This window comes from Merops nubicus, unplaced genomic scaffold (genome assembly GCF_000691845.1).
Source record: "Merops nubicus isolate BGI_N331 unplaced genomic scaffold, ASM69184v1 scaffold29743, whole genome shotgun sequence".
Taxonomy (NCBI): Eukaryota; Metazoa; Chordata; class Aves; order Coraciiformes; family Meropidae; genus Merops; species Merops nubicus.
In genome coordinates, this window is record NW_008597345.1 from 6,525 (window position 1) to 27,313 (window position 20,789).

Here is a 20,789-nt window from a genome sequence, read left to right on the forward strand (position 1 = left end):
AGGAGTGGATGTCCAGGCGTAATGTGGTAGCAATGCACAAGAAGAGAACACTGGGCATTTACAGATTTTTTGCAGCATGAGACCCATATACTAAAAGCTTCTCTACTAAATAAAAACACAAACAGCTGATGGACAAGCTCCTGCAACTTTGGAATATATGTCAGCACCCTTGTCAAATGGCTGAAAACTCACATAATGCTTCATGCCATCTCTGGCGCTGTTACTCTTTTGCCTTGCTTCATCTTTGTCCTCTTCCAGCAGAGAAATATTGGCTGATTTTAGTTGTGTAGCCTTTCCTTAAGAGTCTGCCACCACCAGGTTCCAGTGCTTGAGACTGTCACTGTCAGCAACCAAAAGATAATAAGGGGAAAAAAAATTAAGTGGCCTGCCCAAACAACTACATCAAAATGCAGCAATCTGGGAAAGCAGTCAAAAAGGCTGTTTTGGCTATGCCTATGCCAATCCCCAAGAGATGAAATTCTTACAGAGAAGAGGAGCGTGCAATCAGCAAGAGCCATCTTTCCAATGAATATTAGTATGGAAAAAGCAAAGCCATTCCAAAACATGGCCTAGAGCCCAACTTGCTTGAAACCTTTCTGGAAAAAACAAGAAATACAAATTTTATCAAAAATCATGTATTCATGTGTTCTTATCTAATCTCTGCTGCATTTGTGGAGCAAACAGTTCAATAACAGTTGTACAACAGTACCAGAAAGGTTTCTGTCAAGCTTTCTGTTCTGAGGTTTCTGTTCTTCTTAGATCATTTTCCCTATCCTCTGAGGCCTCTTGGTAGAATGCATGAGACCCTTTCTGTGGGTAGAGAGAGGTGGATAGGAAGAAAGAAGGTTTGAAACCTAGAAAAAAAGTGACAACATTGTTGTAAACCTGACAGAATTACAAGTTACATAGCTGGAAAAACCACCGATGCTTTCAAACCTGTGACCTCTCCTGTAGTCTTCAGCAGCGAGAAACAAGCCTGAACCTGTTTCTGTATTTTGGGATTTCACATGCAAGAGTGGTTAGCTGCACAGACATCTTCTCTTATAAAAAAGAGATGCTGTAACAAAGAGCTTGTATGGGTACAACTTGCCTTCTTATTTCCCAGCTGTATCAGTAGAACATACTTCTTTCAGCAGACCTTGCAGGGTTATGAGACACAAAAGGGGAAATCTAGTGTGAGTGGCAGGGCGAGTGTGTTAAATTGTAACTAGAAATTGTTATAAGTCAGGGTTGTGGGCTATGTGCTTTTGTTTGTTAACATTATTCTTCTTTATCTTGGAAGGTCCCATCATTCTGTAATCATGTTGACGACATTGACTGCAGACTGGAAGATCAGACACAGAAGCATTGCTTGGAATATAATTACGATTATGAAAATGGGTTTGCCATTGGTAATTATTGATTCCATAGATTCTTAGCCATCCAGGTTTAGTGTGGCCTAATTCCTTTTGTTTTGAAATATGCTATTAGTTGTGTGAGATATTTTTTAAAATATGTAACTTTTAAGATAGTAAGCAATTACATAATAGATTTTATAAGAATATTGTGGAACTTCTTGCTGTCTGGCTTTGATACTGCTTCCTATATAGTGTAGAGGAAAAGTTTACTGTGATGCCTCATGATGGGAAGGGGAATAAAAGCATACACACACACAGTCCTACAGACCTTTTTTTGATTATTTTGGAAGTAAGCAACTTCTTTAAAGCATACAGTTTCAAACCAAAATACCGGAAAAGACAATAAATGCTTGTGGTGACTGTTAAGAAAATGAGCATCATTGCTGCTGGGTCAGATCAGCACAGAACCCTTGTATTGTAAAGCTATACAAGCTTAAGTTTGCCTGGTAGCTGTGAAATGACTTCCTGTATGCAAGGGCAGATTTTGCAAGATGGCTGTAGCTATATCAGAGTGAAAGCTTTGACAGTCCTAGTGATTGTCTTCACTTTGCTTTGTGCCATGTAAGTTGCCATGTTCAGTCTGTTTTCAAACAGGTTAACATCCACGTTGTACTGCTGTTGTCCTTGGAATTTCTGAGTCCCATGGGTTTTGCTCAGGAAGTCATTAAACAGATAACTTACCTATTTTATCAGGAGGCATTTTGGCAGATCAACATCAGAATATATGTACTCTGTCCCATAGGACTGTGACTCTTAGATGTTTATAGTGGAGTTACTTGGTAGAGCTTCCTGCTTATACTCATATTTTAGGCATGCTTCACTGAGTTTGAGAGCACATTTTTTTGCAATCAGAGATGAGGCGGGGGTAGAGATGTGCTGGGTGTTCAGTTTGCAGTTATCATCAGGGGTAGGAGTGATTGTTGGTGACAGCTAGAGTTAACTTGTAAAGGTTCTTGAAGAAAACAGTGTTGAGGACATGGGATGTAGAGTCCTGTTCTCTCCTGATTCATGTCAACCTCTTATTAGAATAAATCAGTTGCTCTTTCTTCTGGAATGTCTTATGATTTTACACTGTGGAAGCAGGAGAGGAGAACTCTTCTCAGGTCATAAGAGACAGCAGTTTAGAAAACTAGTTGTGGAATACTCACACAGTATTAACTGTGAAGTGCTGCGTTTGACTTGTCCTAGTTTCCACTGTAAATTAAGCATAATCTAGGCAATTGTAACAGGTAGTTGGCAGATTTTTTTAAAGTCTTCATGTCTGAAAAAAAAGAGCTAGGTCAGTGAAATAGACCATGCCTTTGTCTAGTCATTATGGAAAGGTAGATTATGTACAGAAACAACTGTTTAATTAAAAATTGCTTAATTGTTTCTGGTTGAAAGCATGTTATAATATAAGTGAAGGACATAAATACACAGGGTGAATTTGACTCACTTTGTGTAACATGAAATACCTGTGTGTGGGGAATAAGCACATAAGGTGTTGCTACCAGCCTTCTGTGAGATGGGGGATGATGGCAGAACTATTCAGGAGCTATGAGAAGGAAATGCAGTGGAAACGTGACATAGGCTGTGCTGTCTGTAATTGAGCAGGAAGAGGAAGAGGGAGCAATACGGAATTAAGAAGATGCTGTAGACAAGTGAGGGCCCATGCAAGATAGGAGAAGAGAAAGAATTGCAACCTGTAATTGCTGTAGCAGTATTTCTTTAAAGGTTTGGCTAACTACACAAGATTCAAGATCTCTAGGATGTCAGTTAGAAGTGAGACTGGTTGTTCCTTCTCCTTTAGTCAGAATGCTGGTACAATATGTACTTGTGCAGGGGCAAAGCCAGCACACATCATCTGGAGCTTCAAACAGACCCCATTCTGGATGTATTGGGGATGTGTATTTTATAAATGATTAGGGGGTCTTACTGTCCACATGATGTTTCTCTTTTTGTTCTTTCTTAATGCCTCACAGGTCCTGCTGGCTGGGGGGCTGCAAACCAGCTGGATTATTCCTATGTTGATTTTGTTGACGGAGCGCAAGACGAAGACTTACCCAAACATCTTTCTGCTTCTGTAAAGGCAGCACCAGCTCGAGTCAGAAGGCATAAGATGAATGTTCCAATGACCGACCACAAAATCAAGTTAATATTTAACATCACAGGTGAGAGAGGTCAACATCCTGTCTTTCTCCTATTCCTTCTTTTTACAAAATATGTTTCTAATACATTCAGTAAAAGCTAGCCTTCAGTTCACAAAGCCTACTGGAGGTGCAGATGACACTTTTCTGGAGACATTACTAGTCCCATTTCATCAAAAACTTTCTGCTTGGGGGAAGGATCACAGCCTCGTGTTCATGGAGAGCATTGTGAGCACAGTGTGCTTTCCACTTCCCATTGCCAGGCTTGAGCATTGCACTATTGATATACTCCAGAGTACACTGGAAATGCTGGCTGCAAAATCTGTGCTTTTTGTGTTTTCTCTTTATAACCCAGCTAGTGTCCCACTGCCTGATGAAAGGAATGATACACTGGAACTGGAGAACCAGCGACGGCTCCTTAAAACTTTAGAGACAATCACAAACAGGCTGAATAGGACTCTCAACAAGGAACCCATGTATTCTTTTCAGTTTGCATCCGAACTCATTGTAGCTGACAGCAACTCACTGGAGACTGAGAAGGCCTTTCTTTTCTGTAGGCCTGGTTCTGTGCTGAGAGGGAGAATGTGTGGTAAGCCAGATGACTTGCTCCTTACGTGTATTTAGAATCCTTTTGAAAAGCAAGATTTTAGAGGACGTTTGCAGAGGGTTATGGTTTGACACAGTCCAGTGCTTGTGGTCTCCCAGAACAATAAACTGCAAAAATGCTTTGCACAGTTTGACTTCCAGAGGATGTTTATGTTCCTAACCAAGGCCTGTGGAAGAAGTAAGCTTTAGTACCCAGACTTTCACTCCCATGGGGAAGTCAAGCATATCCACACTTGGTGATACACAGCAAAACAGTACTTGGTATGCAGTCTTTTAACCCTATTAGTCTTGTGGGTGATGTGTTGCTAAGATAGGGAATTGGATTCCATTTCCTGTGCATGGTGAGATATTTGCAGTGTTCCAGAGAGATACTCCATGTGCTGAGGAACAGAGTCACATTTCACACAAACAGGGTTTGACTAAATGGGAGCTCCAGAGTCGGGGTGAGTATGTATGATCGTGCACTCTGAGGGGAACCTTGTGTTTCCAACATTACAGTCAACTGCCCTTTGGGTACCTATTACTCGCTGGAGCACCATACCTGTGAAAGCTGCTGGACTGGATCCTACCAAGATGAGGAAGGGCAGCTGGAATGCAAAAGTTGTCCGTCTGGTACCTACACTGAGTATCTGCACTCTAGGAGCATCTCTGAATGCAAAGGTGAGAACTTTGTCTTCTTCAGACAGCCTCTTGAGTGCCTGGTGCCATCCTTTTGGTCCCCGTGGTGGGACTCTTGGAACGAGCTTAGTCTGTGAAAAGAGTACCCATTCTAACTGCCCTGTATGTAAAATGAAAAATCCCAAGTTTTCACCGGTACTGTGGCATGCAGAATGCCTGGGCAGGTGTTTAAGAAGATCTGCCGTTTGAAGCTTTGTTTCATTTCTGTCTTCATTGTGACTCCATTTTGCAGGGACTAACACACGTAAAATAATGCCACTGTTGTCCTTGCTAGCTCCTCTCCATTGTACCGTGGTCAAAGATGGAATGTCTACATCCTGCACTAAAGTGCTGTAGCACTGAACACCTCAGCACCACTATCTCTGTGACTTGTTCTGAAAAAGAAGTTGCTAGTTTCATTTCCTGTTTATTGTCTTACCATTAATTTTATGTATTAAAATTGAGTAACTGAGCTGCAATAAATCATCTGTGAAGCTGCTTGAAGATGATTAACTGATTACTAGTTCACAAATGCACTATCAGTAACTTATGACAGTTCCTTTTTTTCTTTGCACGTTGTACCCACAAAGTCCTTCAGAGTAGAGTAAACTCTAGAAATAAGTCCCTGTGATGTGCATTGTGATTTCAGCATTATTTTCAGAGGTCAAGAGCCATGTTTCCTCTTTGACATTGCTTAATATTTATGAATTCTTCTGCCTTATAGCTCAGTGCAAGCAAGGAACATATTCACCTAATGGTCTCGAGACCTGTGAAACATGTCCAGTTGGCACGTATCAACCAGCATTTGGATCCAGGAATTGCATCTCTTGCCCAGAAAATACATCAACAGTAAAAAGAGGTGCAGTGGATGTCTCAGCTTGTGGAGGTTCGTAACAAAAGGAGCTATGAATTTTTTTAAGTTACATTATTAAAAATTCTAAATGTTGTTTAAATGTCAACTATTCTAATCCAGTTCATCTCCCTGAGATTGAGTTCCACTTCTCATTAAGCGTAGAACAAGCAGCAATTCCCGGCAAAATGATAGGTCATCTCCTGAAACACTGATAATTTCAAATACTCTCCTTCTGATTTCTAAGATGGATTCTTTCAAAAGATAAAGAAAATGAGATATGTGATGGGTAACTATGTGAAAATAAAGCCTTTTTCCTTATGGAAGGCGAAGAGAGTGACAGGATGTTTGTCACTGTTATCTCTGGAATAGCTTCCACATCTTCAGCTTCCACATTTCTGTACAGAACCACTCATTTTAACAAAGTTTATTTCATTAACTTTTTTTCCAGAAATTGTCCTCAGATGTCTTTGGGAAGCTTTACCAGAAAGATGTCCAGGGGAGATAGTCTGTAAAGCTTACTGGTACAAAAAAGACTTGAATTTTGTCCTTAGTCCTTCTTGAAGGGGAAAAAATGCCCAACAGATGCAAGAGAGAAAAGGAAGAAGAAATTGCATTTGCAAGCTGCCCCCAGAGCAGGAGCAGAAATAGATAGATGTATTTCCCACATACTTCCATAGTCCTTTGAAAACCATATGTTACCTAACAGAGTGATTTAAATAAACATCTCCTAGAGTTGTGAATTCCTGGCAGGTTTGATCCCATTCCTCTTAAGTCTGAGGAGGGACTATGTGGGGAGGAGAGAAAATGATCAGAAAGATCTGGGGTGAGATTGGATGGGGGTGCAAGCAATCACTAAAAAAATGTCCTTTTGTTCTTGCAGTACCATGTCTTGCAGGCGAGTTCTCTCGTACAGGTTTGACACCTTGCTACTCTTGTCCTAGAGACTACTATCAACCAGACCCAGGAAAGTCCTACTGCTTGTCTTGTCCCTTTTATGGAACAACCACTGTCGTTGGTGCCAGATCCATCACAGACTGTTCAAGTAAGCTAAATTACCTCTGCTGGAGAAAGTGAATAATGGGAACTTCTAAAGGGTGGCCAGCACTAGTCTTGGCAGAAAACATCCATTTACTCTCCTAACAAGTATAGACCTTCCATTTCAACCAGTGAAGTTCACAGCTGTTTTTGCCTACTAGTGCTGCCTGTGTGTTATGTAGGAGGATTTAACTGTGCGATACATACCAAAGCTCAATAGCAGAGTGCACATATACAGAGTGTGTACAGATAGATAGATAGATAGATATACACACACACACATTATATTTATATACTGTATATATACACAAGGGAGTTACACCAGTGCGTTTATGCATGTATGTGTATAAACACACATAAAATATATTTTATATGTACACACACATGTATTTGTGTCAGAAATGTGTGCTTACAAATACATACTTGTGTAAATATCTGTATAAAATACTATGTTGTTACTGTAAAATTTGCTTTTTATTCCCACAAATTCACCTTTTTCAGCGTATCTTTAGATGCATTGCTGACATTATGCCCTCGTGGAATTCCTTGCCATTTCCAAGGTGGAATTCCACCTTGCCATTCAGTGTTATTAACAGGACTTCCATATCTTTGCTCTTTAGGTTTTGGCTCTACTTTTTCAGCAGCTGAAGAAAGTGTAATGATGGTACCAGCCTCTCCAGAAAATGTCAGCAAGCAGTACAAAGTCAGCAGTCAGGCAAGGACAAGATATATTTTCCAGTGTTATTTCAAATGAAAGAAAGAGTGCCTTATGCATCACTAAAGGCCTTCTTAAGTGTAGTTGTTATGCTGTTTCCTGAAGAGATGAGAGCAATGGTTGTGATCGGAACACTCAAATTCCCTTTATAATCATAGAAGCATTGTCACCAAACAAAAGGTCTGCATCAGCTATTGGCAGTCTTAAATTCTGGACATGAAGCCTTCACCTGATGTATGAAATATTTTTTACACTTACAAAAGAAATGTAATTCTATGGAGGAGGTTCAGCCAATCTATGAAAAGCAGATTGACCACACTCAGTCATCTGATGTCTCTCAATGCTGAATTCCAGAAAATGCTACCAGGCATCTAAGTCCTGGTTATAAAATCTTTGTTTTACTTACTGCAACATAGATACACTTGGGAGGAGGCAAGCAGAGATTCCTTCTGCTGCAAGTACCTCCTTTGAAATACAGGCAGGTCCTCCTGTGAAACTACTCTATAACAATGATTGCCAGAAATACACCCGTACCCTGCCACCATCTCCCACCCATTCTGTAACTCTCTGACAAGACTGCTGTGTTTGATCTAAATTTATGATACGGTGTAAACAGAAGCAAAGTTGACTAATGATAAATGTGACCTGAACCTTATCTAGCATATGGACAGGAGACAAACATAGGAGATCCTATGGTTTTAGTTGACCATTTACTCACAGGCTTTGCTGAATTCAGCTTTGCTCCATTAGTAAAAACACCACACAGTGAAGTGCCCCACCAGCTCATCTGATGACCCGTAGCAAGAAGTAATTAGTGTAAAAGGATGCAAAATGGAGAACTCGTATAAAAAGAGCATAGTATAAAATGTCAGCTATGAATCGTAGCTAAGAAAGTTCTAAGGGAACAGCTGCAATGATCACATTTTGCTAAGTAGAAGGTAATTTAAAAATAATAATTAAGATTCCTGGTATTTTTCTCTAGAAGAAAAGAATGGTTGATGTGCTGAGGAGACAAAGAGGAAGAGCTAGAAGTTAATGCCTGTGATTTTTTTCCCAGCTTCCTGAAGTGACTCTGTGGTGTGCAGTTTAAAATTAGAATATTTTGTTCCACCTGTATTCAATCCTTAACTGTAGTTGTATCCTTCTTGCCACTTGCAGGTCTTTCATGAGTGCTTCTTGGAACCATGCCACAACAATGGGACATGCAAACAATTGGGAAGTGGATATATTTGCATATGCCCACTTGGATATACGGGTAAAAAACTGTTAAGCAGGTGGAGGAGTTAACATGTCTCCATGCCCTTAACATGGGCAAATATTGAGGAATAAAACATTTCAGTGCAAGAGTATGCCTGACTAGTTGCAATATCCATTACAGTTTTACCATGCATAAGTATCAAGAAAAGAAGTAGTTCCTTATGTTCTCAGTTAATTACATCACGTTCAGAAGAAAATGATTTTTGAGTGGGGTTTCTTTTAGTGGAGTTAGTGGATTTGAAAATCCTATCACTTGGCAATATTTGTGATTAATGAAAGATGGAAATCTGCACTCCAGGCAGCTAATTCCAGCAGATCTGCCTGTGCTTCACTTCAGTGTTAGCCTCCCAGTTGCTTCAAAGTAAACAGGTGACTTATTTTTCAGCTGTTACCAGAAGTGATCTCTGGTACTTGTGATAGGTTTTAAATGCACATATCTGGAACTATCGGTCTGTTGTATCAATGATACATCATACTTTTCTAATAACACTTTGTCTCAGGTCTGTGCTAAAATACAGTCTAAAGAGAAGATAATAAACCTGAATGTCTGATGATGTACGCAATTAATAGGTCATGTTTTCCTGCATTAAGTAGTCATGGCTTCTGTGTTTGTGAACAATTTCAAATTTTGTTTCCCTGTTCTCAGTCCTTCATTTTGCATTCTAGGCTTGAAATGTGAAACAGAAGTTGATGAGTGTAAGTCATCTCCTTGTCACAACAATGGAATGTGTAAAGATGGCATTGGAACCTTTATTTGCCATTGTCAACCAGGCTATTCAGGTAATTTGTTTCACTTCATAGCTCTTCTTCAGACCCACGGGCTTCCTCTGCCAAATAGATAACAGAGAATGCAAGAGCTATATAATTCCACATTTCTGGAATTATAACAGGAAAGCAGTCTGGTCTACAGATTAAAATTCTGTATGTGAATAAGGTTTGAAATAAAAAAGAAGAGCATTCAAAGTCAGTCTGTGTGTGTGCACGTATGCTTCTGTTTTGTGACATTTCTGATCTGAAAAAAGAGGAATGAAGTTTAGGAAATTAGGAAATACTCACATTAGGAAATGCTTGTCAGAATTAGTATGGCCTGACTGTGCAAACCATTTATGAAGTTGCTTCACTGCAGCTCTATAAGTAAGAGAATGGGCTTTTCCATATCTTTTATCTCAATGTTTTTAACTCTAACCTGCATGCAAGTTGAAGGTATCTTTGAGGATACACAAATTTGTGGAGAACTGACATGCTTGAGTACTTTGCCAAAAGAGCATCTAACTCCTAAGCATTCAGATAAACTACTGAGGATATAACTTTTTGTGATTAAAAAACAGGCCTTGTGCTTCCCACCAGAAATTATCTCCCTCATTTTTGGTATTTATGGCTATATGTTTATCAATAGTAACACTTGCTGGACATTTTATAAATTTTATAAAGACAAACCGTGGACTTTGCATCTTTCATATTCCAGCATCCAGGTAGCACAAATGATCTCTGTAATGTTTGCAGTACTGCGGTCAGACATGGAATTTTACGACCTGCTCTCAGTAGCCTTTTGTTATGCAAGTAGTGTGGTGCTGTTCTGTCTTCCACAATCACTGCAGCGTGCAAACCGTGACTGTATCTTGATCATGCCTTGTAACTCTTGCTGTTTGAAGGTCTCTTGTGTGAGGAAGACATAAATGAATGTAGCTCCAGTCCGTGTTTGAATGGAGCCCAGTGTGTTGATGGCAAGAACAGTTACCGCTGCACTTGTGCAAAAGGGTTCACAGGTACACCTTTTTCTAAGTGAGCCATCACTCTTTCTCTCCAAAAAAGATATCTTTATACACTGCCCAAAGTATTTAAATCTCATTGCTACATATTACATAGATTGTAGATTGATGTGGATGTACTAGATTCCATAGGTCTGTCTGATCTCTGAGAGTCCCTGTAGTGTCAGTGTGGATTTAGAAGGTTTTACTAGGTGATCAGTCTATTAATAATTTTGCCAGGTACTTACTGTGTAATGTTGAGGAAAGAATAAGGACATCGACATGAGTGCAAATTGTTATTTTTAATTTAATTTTAAAAAGGAAAATATTATAACAATAGGCTAGAGGATCTATATGAAAACTTCTCTCCATTCCCACAGTCAGCTTCCTACTGCTTTCATAGATTTCTCGAACAGCTAGGCATATCTGCTGGTTATCATGTTACCAGAGTGCTCTACTATAAAATCATACACAGCTTCTTCATTCTTTGGTGCTTGTAACGTAGAGCCTCTTTCACAGCAGAAATCCCCAAGTCATGTGGTGCTGGGAATCACGTTCCTCCTTTGAGTTAAGGTTCCAGCTAAATGTCTTTTGTAGCAGCTTTTCATTAGTTGCTCAGAACAGTTTCTCATGTAATTTCCTAATTCAGCCCAAATTACTCACATAGTGGGCAATATCAGTTTAAATTCCCCATAGTTTGATGAGTATCAATTCCTACAACTGCAAATATAGTGCCTGTAATTCTTCTACTATGACTTAGCCTCAATTAACAGAGTAAATCCCAAAGCTGCATTGCTCCCCTGGTGTTTGCTGTTTCCCAGAAGATTAGCAACAGTCCATAAAAAACAGAGATGGGATAGTAACTTCTTAATTAGGGTAATTCAAAGCAGAGCTGTGACTTTGTTCTTTTCTTCTCAGGTGCTCACTGTGAAATGGAGGTCAATGAATGCCTTTCAAACCCGTGTCTTAATAGGGCTATTTGTGAAGATCGAGTTGGCAGTTTCTCCTGCAAGTGCCTCCCAGGTTTTACTGGTGTCTTTTGTGAAAGAAACATCGATGAGTGTCTCAGCAGACCCTGTAGGAATGGAGCTACGTGCAGAGATGGTATCAACAGCTTCAGGTGAAAAACAGATGATTAATATCATACAATGTGTAAAGTTAGATATGTTGTGGTGCTTCAGCCTTCTTAGGTTTCAGCAAGGCATTTGGCAGCATGATCCAGTAGAAGCAATGCCTTCATGGACAATAAAGGAGATTTTAAAAGGCAAGAAACCAAATCCTAGTATCCTCACTCTTAAAGAATTCAGAGGTAGACAGCAGAGAAAATAGGCAGAGTTTGAAGTACAAGGATGGTAGGACTGCATGTTTTAAACATTGATTTTCTAAAAGAAGTCCACTTTCCCAAACTTCAAGGGCTTGTCTTGCTTTCCACTGGAAGCATGGGTGATGACCAGTTATGTACCTGATAATATTACATTTCTATAGCCTGGAAGACAGGGATAGCTGTACATACTGAGAATACAGAGATTTAAATACAAACACTGATGCAATCTTCAAAATACTTATTTTTATGCTTTAGGATATCTAAACTCAGATCAGAAATTACAAATGCCAATAGCAGTGTCATATCCTAGATCACTGAAGAGGCAGAGAGATGGACCAGCTGTTACTGCTGGGTGTATGAACTCTTACCCTGAAGTCCCAGCAGTTTTGGTGCCTTTCTGCTGCCTTGTTTTTCTCCTCTGTGTAAGCATGTCTGCCTGAAAGGTAGAGTACCTCTCATCTATGATTCTGTGTACCTAGAGGGCAGGCTTTACTCACCGGAATGCAATGATTGCTTCGCCCAGTTTTGCAGGCACTGTGTTTAAATATTGCATTGTGCCTATCAGGAATAGATGTTATGTGGTTAATAGAATACAAGGATACTTAAAGGAACAACCAAATTAAAGCTCCATTAATTCTGTAGTATCGCTTCTCTTCAGATATATAGATTATATACATACACTTAGTGTATGCCATTCCCCCTGGCAGATCTAGCCTCACAGCCAGCATTCTTTGTTCTGACTGCAGCTACCTTTGAAGTGTGCTTCTCTTTTCCTCTGCAGGTGTCTGTGTGTGACAGGGTACACTGGACTAAACTGTGAATTGAACATCAATGAGTGTGACTCCAGTCCCTGCTTAAACCAAGCCACCTGTGTGGATGCCCTGAACTCGTACGTTTGTAAATGTCCCCCTGGCTTTTCGGGCAGCAGGTGTGAAACAGGTACACTGGACCAAATGTCAGAAAAAAGTGGCTTGACTAAGTCTGTGGGCAAGATTTGCACTAGCTGGGCTGATTTCGTGTAGCTTCCCCAGAAAGCAGCTAGGGTGGTGGGACTCTGAGAGGCTGAGTGGAGCCTGAGTAACTGCAGTGTTAATGAGAGTAATTGCAGATAAGTGACAGCATGTGCACTCTGTCCTGTTTATATTTGTTTTTCTAAGGCACAGTTCTATCTTTAAAATATCTAGTAGATCTGTCAGCTGTAATTTGTATTCCTTCTCTGTATCTGTGTTAACATTGGAGTTAGGCCACACAGCCATGAGGCTGAAATCCATTTGTCTTTTAGCCACTCCATGATGAAGTGTTATACTACTAGCTAATGAATCTTTAAACAGAAGCTGAAGAACCCACGTTGATTTTACAGAGACAATAGAGGCCATATGGGTCATTTAGACCTGCCATCCTATGTCAGAGTTTAATAACACCTAGCTTTCAGGAAGGCTCTACTTGATACATTTACATGTGGTGTTCCTGTAAAGCATGTCACTCTGCATTGAAGAGCAGCACAGAAGTGCTGTTCGTATCAGAGCAGTGTATTTCAGTAAGTCTGGAACAGAAGAAAATCTTGTGGGTTTTTTGGTTTGATTTGGTTTGCATTTTTTAAATCTTGACTCTTGTGAACAAAATGGAACCAGCTGAATACACCTCTTTGGGTTATTAATGGCAGATGGAGACATCATTTCATTCACAGATGACTGAAAATGGAGGTTCATGTTCATTGTTTGTTAGATAATCTGCTGCTTTTCCAGTCATTTGCCTTCAAACCCTATGTGTTTTCTAGCCTTGGAAAGCTTTGTATGAGCTTTATGAGCTCAGTATGAAAGCTGATGTTAGATTCCTGAACATTCTTTCTACCTCTGATCAACTTGAAGTGGATAATTTTTGTAAATGAGTTGTATTCCATTTTACTGCGTTTGCTCAGATACCATTTGATTCCTGTTCTGTCTTTTCAGGAATGTAGCTCTGAAAACTCTTCTTCTTTGTTGCAGAACAGTCCTCTGGTTTCAATCTTGAATTTGAAGTCTCTGGTATCTATGGATATGTCATGCTTGATGGTGTTTTCCCATCTCTTGGTGACATCACGTGTACATTCTGGATGAAATCCACTGACACTACAAACTATGGGACTCCCATTTCTTATGCAGTGGAGAATGGAAGTGATAATGCATTTCTTCTGACTGATTACAATGGGTGAATCACACTTCTACTTTCCTATATCTTACACATTAACTGATAAAACATACACCAGAAATCCGAATATCAGCTTTGCCTACTGAAGAGTAGAAAAATCTGCATCCAAACTCTATAGCTGGAGTTACCTCTTTGTTTTGTTTTTCTCCTTGCTTTGTTTCCTTCATTTACAGCCAAATAGAAAGAGATGGCAAGAAAGCCATGAAGTTTAGCAGGGTGTTATTTTTCTGGACTACATTTACATCAAATTTAAATGACGCATTGAGACAATGATTGGATAAAATGGAGCTCAGGACTCAGAGTACTTGTAGTGTGACTCCAAAAGCAAAAAAGGACTCAAGGGGCAAGTTCTAAGAATCCACACCAAGTCATGACTTGAGTCTTCATGTCCTGGTACAAAAGTATATTACTTATTTTACCATGCCTTGCATATGATAACTTCCAAATTTTCCAAGAGGGTTATCTTGTATGATGATCTTTCAAGAGAGATTTCATGTATGATGTAGACACCATTATCCCTTCTGGCAAATAACATTTCTTTGAGTCATGGGCCAGGCCATGCTTTTAAAGTTGATATATGCAACTGAGTATGCCTCTGTCTTCCTTCCACACAGCTGGGTTCTTTATGTGAACGGGAAGGAGAGGATCACAGACTGTCCTTCAGTGAACGATGGCAGCTGGCATCACATCGCGGTGACGTGGACCTGCACAGATGGGGCGTGGAAAGTGTACATTGATGGAAGGCTGTCCGATGGAGGCAGCGGTCTCTCTGTTGGCTCAAAAATCCCTGGTATGTTTTATTTATGTTACACCAGATTGTGGTCTTTGTTCTGGCTTTTTTTTTCAGAATTTGCTGTGCCTGCAAGGAAATGTTTATTTTGGTACTTTTTAGTATGTTTTCACATTTTCAGTGTTATGCAGGGCTCATTTTTGCTATTTTTGTTCATGAGGACAGTTTCCTCACTCAGCCTCGCTGAAGACAAAGTGCACATTTTTAGGGTATACTAGCAGGTAACTTGTTTTGGGGGTGACAGAGTTTCATCCACAAAGAAGCCCGTGCTGAGCTTCTTTGAAATTCTGATTTTGGAATGGCTCTGTAAGAATAGGTTTCTCATACCACAAACAAGTTTAACTGGCATTTCCCTTACAAATGTGTGCTCAAAGTTGACTGACTTAGCCTGTTATTTTCATACACCTTTTTAGAGTTATGTTTGCATTTTTCCTAACAAGGTGTGCTTTGCTATTTCATTGTTTCCTGTGATCAATAGTCTGTGATCAGCACTGAAGAGCTGTGAAAGGCCGTTTGCTGCAAAGAGATTTGGTTTTGATAGTGTTATCATACTACGTCCATCCCAACTTCGATAGAATTTTTAAAAACTATCCATACTAAAAAAAAAAATCAGTGGAGAATTTTAGTCTGTGTACTTTGTGCTTGCCCCTGTCTTTCCCAATTACATTGGAGTTATATCCAGAGACAACATCTAAGGAAGCGGGTTACCTCCCTCACTTTTTGCCCTTGTCCACACACCCTGTGACATACAAAATGCCTGTTCATATCATCTGTCCTACTGGTTGAGGAGAGGAAAATTAACTTGTGTGGCATGTCAGAACATTGATTGTGTTAATCAAAAATGTGCTTCTGAAGGTTTGGCATCAAGCTTGTTCTGTCTGAGTTTCTAAGCTTTTGTTTAAAGCAGGAAGCACAAGCTAGCACTGCAAAATATACCCCACCTGCTCAATTACATTATTGCATTGCTCTGTAATACTCTTCAAATACTGAGCTAGAAATGGTATCTTAGAGCAAATAGCATTCCTGAAGTAGTCATGTAAAGTTTGTGCTCTCATCAGCATGAGTTCATTGTTAATGCATATTTGAGACTCAATTTGAAATTGTTACAGTAACTGACCTCAGTCTAGCATGGTCTCCTGCACTATGAAGTCTTTGGGGGTCCCTGCTGTAAGACTTTGTTTCCTATCCCTGTTGCAATTCTCTCTGAGTTTAGGTGGTGGTGCACTTGTACTTGGTCAAGAGCAAGATCAGAAAGGAGAAGGATTCAACCCAGCGGAGTCTTTTGTGGGCTCCATCAGCCAGCTCAACATTTGGGACCGTGTCCTGTCTCCACAGCAGGTAAGTCCTCACTGCAGCATTTGAGCACAGGTCTCTGAGCATAGGATGGATGTTTGAAAAAGCATTCCAAGTCACCATATTGGATAGACCTCTGTTCCCACAGGGGACCATATGAAGCTCTGGCTTAGGGCAGTAAGCTTAGCGTAGTAAGTACAGCAGTTTTAAGCAAAACTAGGTGTTGTAAAACCAGCACTGAGTAACCTTCCATTTTGACTAAGCCTTTCTGTATTATAGAGCTTTGAAAGAGAAATGAAGGCGTATGCAAAAGCTAGCAGTCCTGTTAGCAGAGGGAGAAAATCCAACCAAACAAGCTAAGGATTTGCTTTGCAGGTTACAGTTCCTTCATCGTGCTATATGAAGGCACCAGTAAAACTTCAGAGAGAAGGCATCAGAATTTCTGTCAATGCATTAGATACTATGAAAAATCTGAGCTGTATAATCCCAGGAGAGCCCCAAATGGGCAGCATAACTGGTTACTTTTATTCAGGAAATAAAGGTTTGGCACTAAACTTTCACAAAATTAAAAAACTAGTGTAGATCAAAAGATGTCTGCAAGGTTAGTGATCCCTCAGCTTCTCTGGGAGACAAGTTTCAGTGCTCAGTTATCCCCAGAGTGATTTTTTTTTTTTTTATATGTAGCTGGGACATATAATTTCCATTTATGACTGCTGTTTCTGTCTCCCACCATGTGAAGAGCCTGATACTATGTACTTGGTTACCTCCTCATAGGTGTCAGGGGCTGCTGTTAGATGTTCCCAAAGCTGTCTCTGCTCCAGGCTGAACCAGCCTTGGCCCCACAGCCTCTTCTAGCAGGGAAGGTGCTCCACCCCCTCACCTTTTTGATGCCCTCCCCTGAATTTGCTTCAGCTTGTCAATGTCTTCCTGGTACTGAGGGGCTGAAAATGGAATGCAGTACTCCAGAAGCACTGAGAAGAGGGAAAAATCCCTTCCTTGGTTTTCTGATTGTGACCCTTTTCACACAGCCAAAGATGCTGCTGTTCCTCTTTATTGCCAGGGCATACAGCTGGCCGATACTCAGCTCACTGCCTGGCAGAGCCCCTAAGACTTTTTCCACAGAGCTGCTATCTCCCCAGGCTTTCCCTAGCTTGTATCATTCGGAAGTTTTTCCTTCCCATTTGTTGAATTTCTTGAGGTCTGAGCTGGTCCATTCCTCCCGCCTGTTACTGTCCCTATGGATGCATCTCTGTCCTTGAGCATACTCACTGGGCCTCCTAATTTGATATTCTCTGCAAACTTGATGACAGTGTACTCCATCACCACTTCCTGGTCATTAATATTTCAGTCCTAAAGGTCAGAAAATAGAAAACTGTTGGTAACACTTGGACAGCAAGGACTGGTGTTCAAAGTTAAATGCATTTCTTGGAGGAAGACTCTTTGGATTAAAAGTTTTTTTGCTTTTCTCCTGCTGTTTTTTTTAAGACTTTGTCACTCTTATCCATAATCCAAATCAGAAACAGTAGAACTAGCAGAAAAAAGGAGTAAAGCAGAATCTTTGCTTCCAACATCCCAATGTCTCCTCTGCTTCTTTTTCCTTTTCTTTGCTACTTTGGCTTTCTGCTAGCTTCAGAAGTGCCCAGCCAATTGCTACTGGTTTTGGCTTTTGGTGTCACCAGTTGTTGCATTGTCAAGTCAAATCTTCATGTTTTTGTTCACTAGCTGTTCTGAAGTTGATAAATATACATGTGATTTTATAGGACACACAGGTGGCGAGGTTAAGGGTCATTTTCTGAGTCTTTCTCAGTAGTCATCTGTCCTTAATGACAGGCTTGATAAAATACCCATTTGCTTCACATGCAATACAGTTAGAACGAGGAAGAAAATCCTGCCCTTCATTTACAGTATCCAGGTTACCCATCTGAAAAGACAGATGTGAGACCAGACAGGGATCTGAGACAAGTAAGCTTCCTATAAAATTTTTACCTCATTCATTCCAGAGCTTGAGATAGTTAATCACTATTATTATCTGTGACTATTAGTTTTGCTGTGGACAACTAGAACTATTAGTTGAAACTGGAAGTCTTACCTGTTCTCAGTGACAGAGGAAAGCAGGGTGACAAAATCTGTTGCCTGGTGAAAAAGGTGAAGTCCACTCTCTAAGATTTTTCTTCATATATTTTAGTTGCTTGTCCACTTGCACATTAATTTTGTATAGGTAAACCAACAGTCTGGTTGTTTTGTTGCTGAGTAGACAGCAGTGGAAATAGCAATTGTTTGTGTGGGACTGTGAGGTCATTTCTGACCCTCCATTCTTCACCATATGACTTGGAATGTCTGATGCCTTAAGCTGCTTTTCTCACACTGTCAATTTTTCCATGCAGATTCCTTGCAAATTTTTTGCAGCTCTTGGACTAAGCAGTTTACATCTGCACATACAGTTCAAGTGAGGGCTTTGAAATTGCCTTGAATAAGCAGAGCAGGTTGCGCTCTTCTCCAGCTAAACTAACTCCAGAAGGGTCTGATCCAGCTTGCCAGAGTTCAGGCTAGGGGAGATGTGAAAATAATTGTGTCTGAGGTTCATGGTGCACCTTCCTTTCCCACAAAGACAGACAGTGTAGCACATAATTCTCTGTATTTGATTTCATCTACTGGAGACGTGACAGAAGCCTGTCATCCTTCTGAGACAGGCAGTTTCCCAACTATTTGTCGTGAACTGGGTGCACCTGTGCTTTCGTAACCAGCTGGCCATGCCCGGAACCCATATTCCATGAATTGTATGGGCAGGCTGGCTGTGCTGAGATGTATACAGCCCCTGGGCTGCTCATCTTTGCTCTTATTAATTCATTTTTTCACACTCTGGCTGGAGACATTCCTTTCTTCCTGCCAGAGAATTACTGGAATGACCCTCCAGCACAGAAGAGCCAAAGAGTAGGAAGTAGTCTCAGTAGCCTAATTACTAATTAATCTAATTAACATGTTCTCTTAATTGAATAACCATCTTTTCTCCATAGACCACTTCCCTCTCTGATAAAGAAGAGGAAATAATTAATTATCCCTTTACTGCACATTTATCCCCCTCAGGGCACCTTTTTTTTCAGCAGTTCCATGGCTGAGATACGATTACATCTACCATAGCAGGGAGAAGCATAATGGGGAGTACTGTGCCAATTGTGTACCTTAGTTGCAGTCACCTTCTGGGACTGTTATTTCCTTTCTGTTTCTGGAGCTGTGCTGAACAAACGCTATGCAGAGTGAATTCAAAGCCCTGGATTTTCATGTGCAGTTTTAAAAAAAAACTCCCTGTAGCAGAAATCTCCCTGGGCATCCAATGGAACTAGATGGCCTGCTATTTTATAAATATTTGGGTCAGGACATCTATTTACACTAGTGTCTGAATAGCTTAAATCTGCTGTGCCATCTGGGTTGTAGTCTCCAAGTTCTTTGTACTGGTGGCCAGATAGAAATATAATGGCATTACTGTGTTTAACAGGTTCTCAGAGACAAGGTGAAGAAATAGAAATAATTTTACCTTATTCATTTTCATTTTTTTTTTTTTTTAACATTAGAATATAATAGTGAGACAGCTTAATGATTCTCATTGGTATTTCAGTTTCTCATAGTAAGAATGCAAAAGAAATCCCTAGTGGTGTCATTAATGGAATTATGTTTTGTGGAAAGTGGAAAACTTTTCCATCAAAGATAGTTGACCAGATCTGCTCTCAAGATAATTTGCTGCTGATCTAACAGTACATGCCTTTTTTTTTTCTCCTATCCTTAGTTTGCTAATATAATTCCTGTTTCAGTATGTGGTTAGTGATGGTCCTGTCCTGCTTTGGTTGGAGTCAGTGCCAGTACTGCTGTTAGTATTGACATGAGTAGGCCTTGCCTGTAGTGTTTTGAAGAGCCTAGCACATTGAATTCACAAAACTCATGTCCTGGAAACAACAAATTGCTTTATTAAGCTAATCCCTTTTGTGTTTCTGTTCTTTAAATGTGGTGCAGTGCTACCAGAGTTTGCAGAATGCAGATCTTGAACACTATGTTCCTACTGGCTCATATTTGATATTTTTCTACAAATACATCAATTGGGTTTTCTCTTCACGCTGCATTCTCACATCTGCCTTTTTCTGTAACATAATTTTTTTTTTTTTTTTTTTCACTCTGACAAACTTCAGTGTGTTTCAAGAACTGTGTTTCATACTTTGTTTGTGTAGCAAGTATTCCTTCAGGTATTGCCTCAGTACATGCCTATCCACAGCTAGCTAGCTTATAAATACAGAACAACAAGTAGTTCAGACAGAAGCCTCTTGTGCTAGAAAGGATGAACAATGCTTATTCAATTATGTGTTCTAGTGTTGCATGCAGACATGGAAGGAGTGGATTTATTTACATTCTTCTCCTACATGGTCCTTAAACATCACCTAATCAACTGTTTTAAATCCATAGGTAAAATCTCTGGCTACATCCTGTCCAGAAGAACTCCAGAAAGGAAATGTACTAGCCTGGCCAGATTTCCTGCCAGGAGTTGTTGGAAGAGTGAAGATAGATTACAAGAGTATATTTTGTGCTGGTTAGAACTTTATTTCCTAGAACCCTTTTTCCTGAACCATGTTGTAAGACTCATTTATGAGGTCAAATATGCTAGCTTTCAGCCTTTGCCCTACTAACCTTGAACAAGTTATTTTGATAATTTGACAGTTAGAACATTCAGTTCTTCATTGCTTGAATTCCAGGGCTTTGTAACAAATGTTCATTGGAATCTCTGACAGATTTATTGCTTCCTGAATTGAGATGAGGA

At 40.1% G+C, this 20,789-nt stretch overlaps 1 protein-coding gene across 1 annotated transcript in view; it reads left to right on the forward strand.

Annotated features, from left to right (window-relative positions):
- The window catches only part of SVEP1 (sushi, von Willebrand factor type A, EGF and pentraxin domain containing 1), a gene marked incomplete at its 5' end in the record, with an annotated part of 64,921 nt that overhangs the window by 5,427 nt on the left and 38,705 nt on the right, over nt 1-20,789 (forward strand). The window contains 16 exons of the mRNA XM_008936679.1: nt 1,283-1,391; nt 3,359-3,547; nt 3,879-4,112; nt 4,628-4,789; nt 5,511-5,672; nt 6,520-6,681; nt 7,295-7,389; nt 8,548-8,644; nt 9,313-9,426; nt 10,299-10,412; nt 11,313-11,514; nt 12,500-12,657; nt 13,704-13,905; nt 14,520-14,695; nt 15,909-16,033; nt 20,438-20,561. Coding sequence (XP_008934927.1) covers nt 1,283-1,391; nt 3,359-3,547; nt 3,879-4,112; nt 4,628-4,789; nt 5,511-5,672; nt 6,520-6,681; nt 7,295-7,389; nt 8,548-8,644; nt 9,313-9,426; nt 10,299-10,412; nt 11,313-11,514; nt 12,500-12,657; nt 13,704-13,905; nt 14,520-14,695; nt 15,909-16,033; nt 20,438-20,561 — 2,425 coding nt within the window. The remainder of the gene's footprint in view (nt 1-1,282; nt 1,392-3,358; nt 3,548-3,878; nt 4,113-4,627; nt 4,790-5,510; nt 5,673-6,519; nt 6,682-7,294; nt 7,390-8,547; nt 8,645-9,312; nt 9,427-10,298; nt 10,413-11,312; nt 11,515-12,499; nt 12,658-13,703; nt 13,906-14,519; nt 14,696-15,908; nt 16,034-20,437; nt 20,562-20,789) is intronic.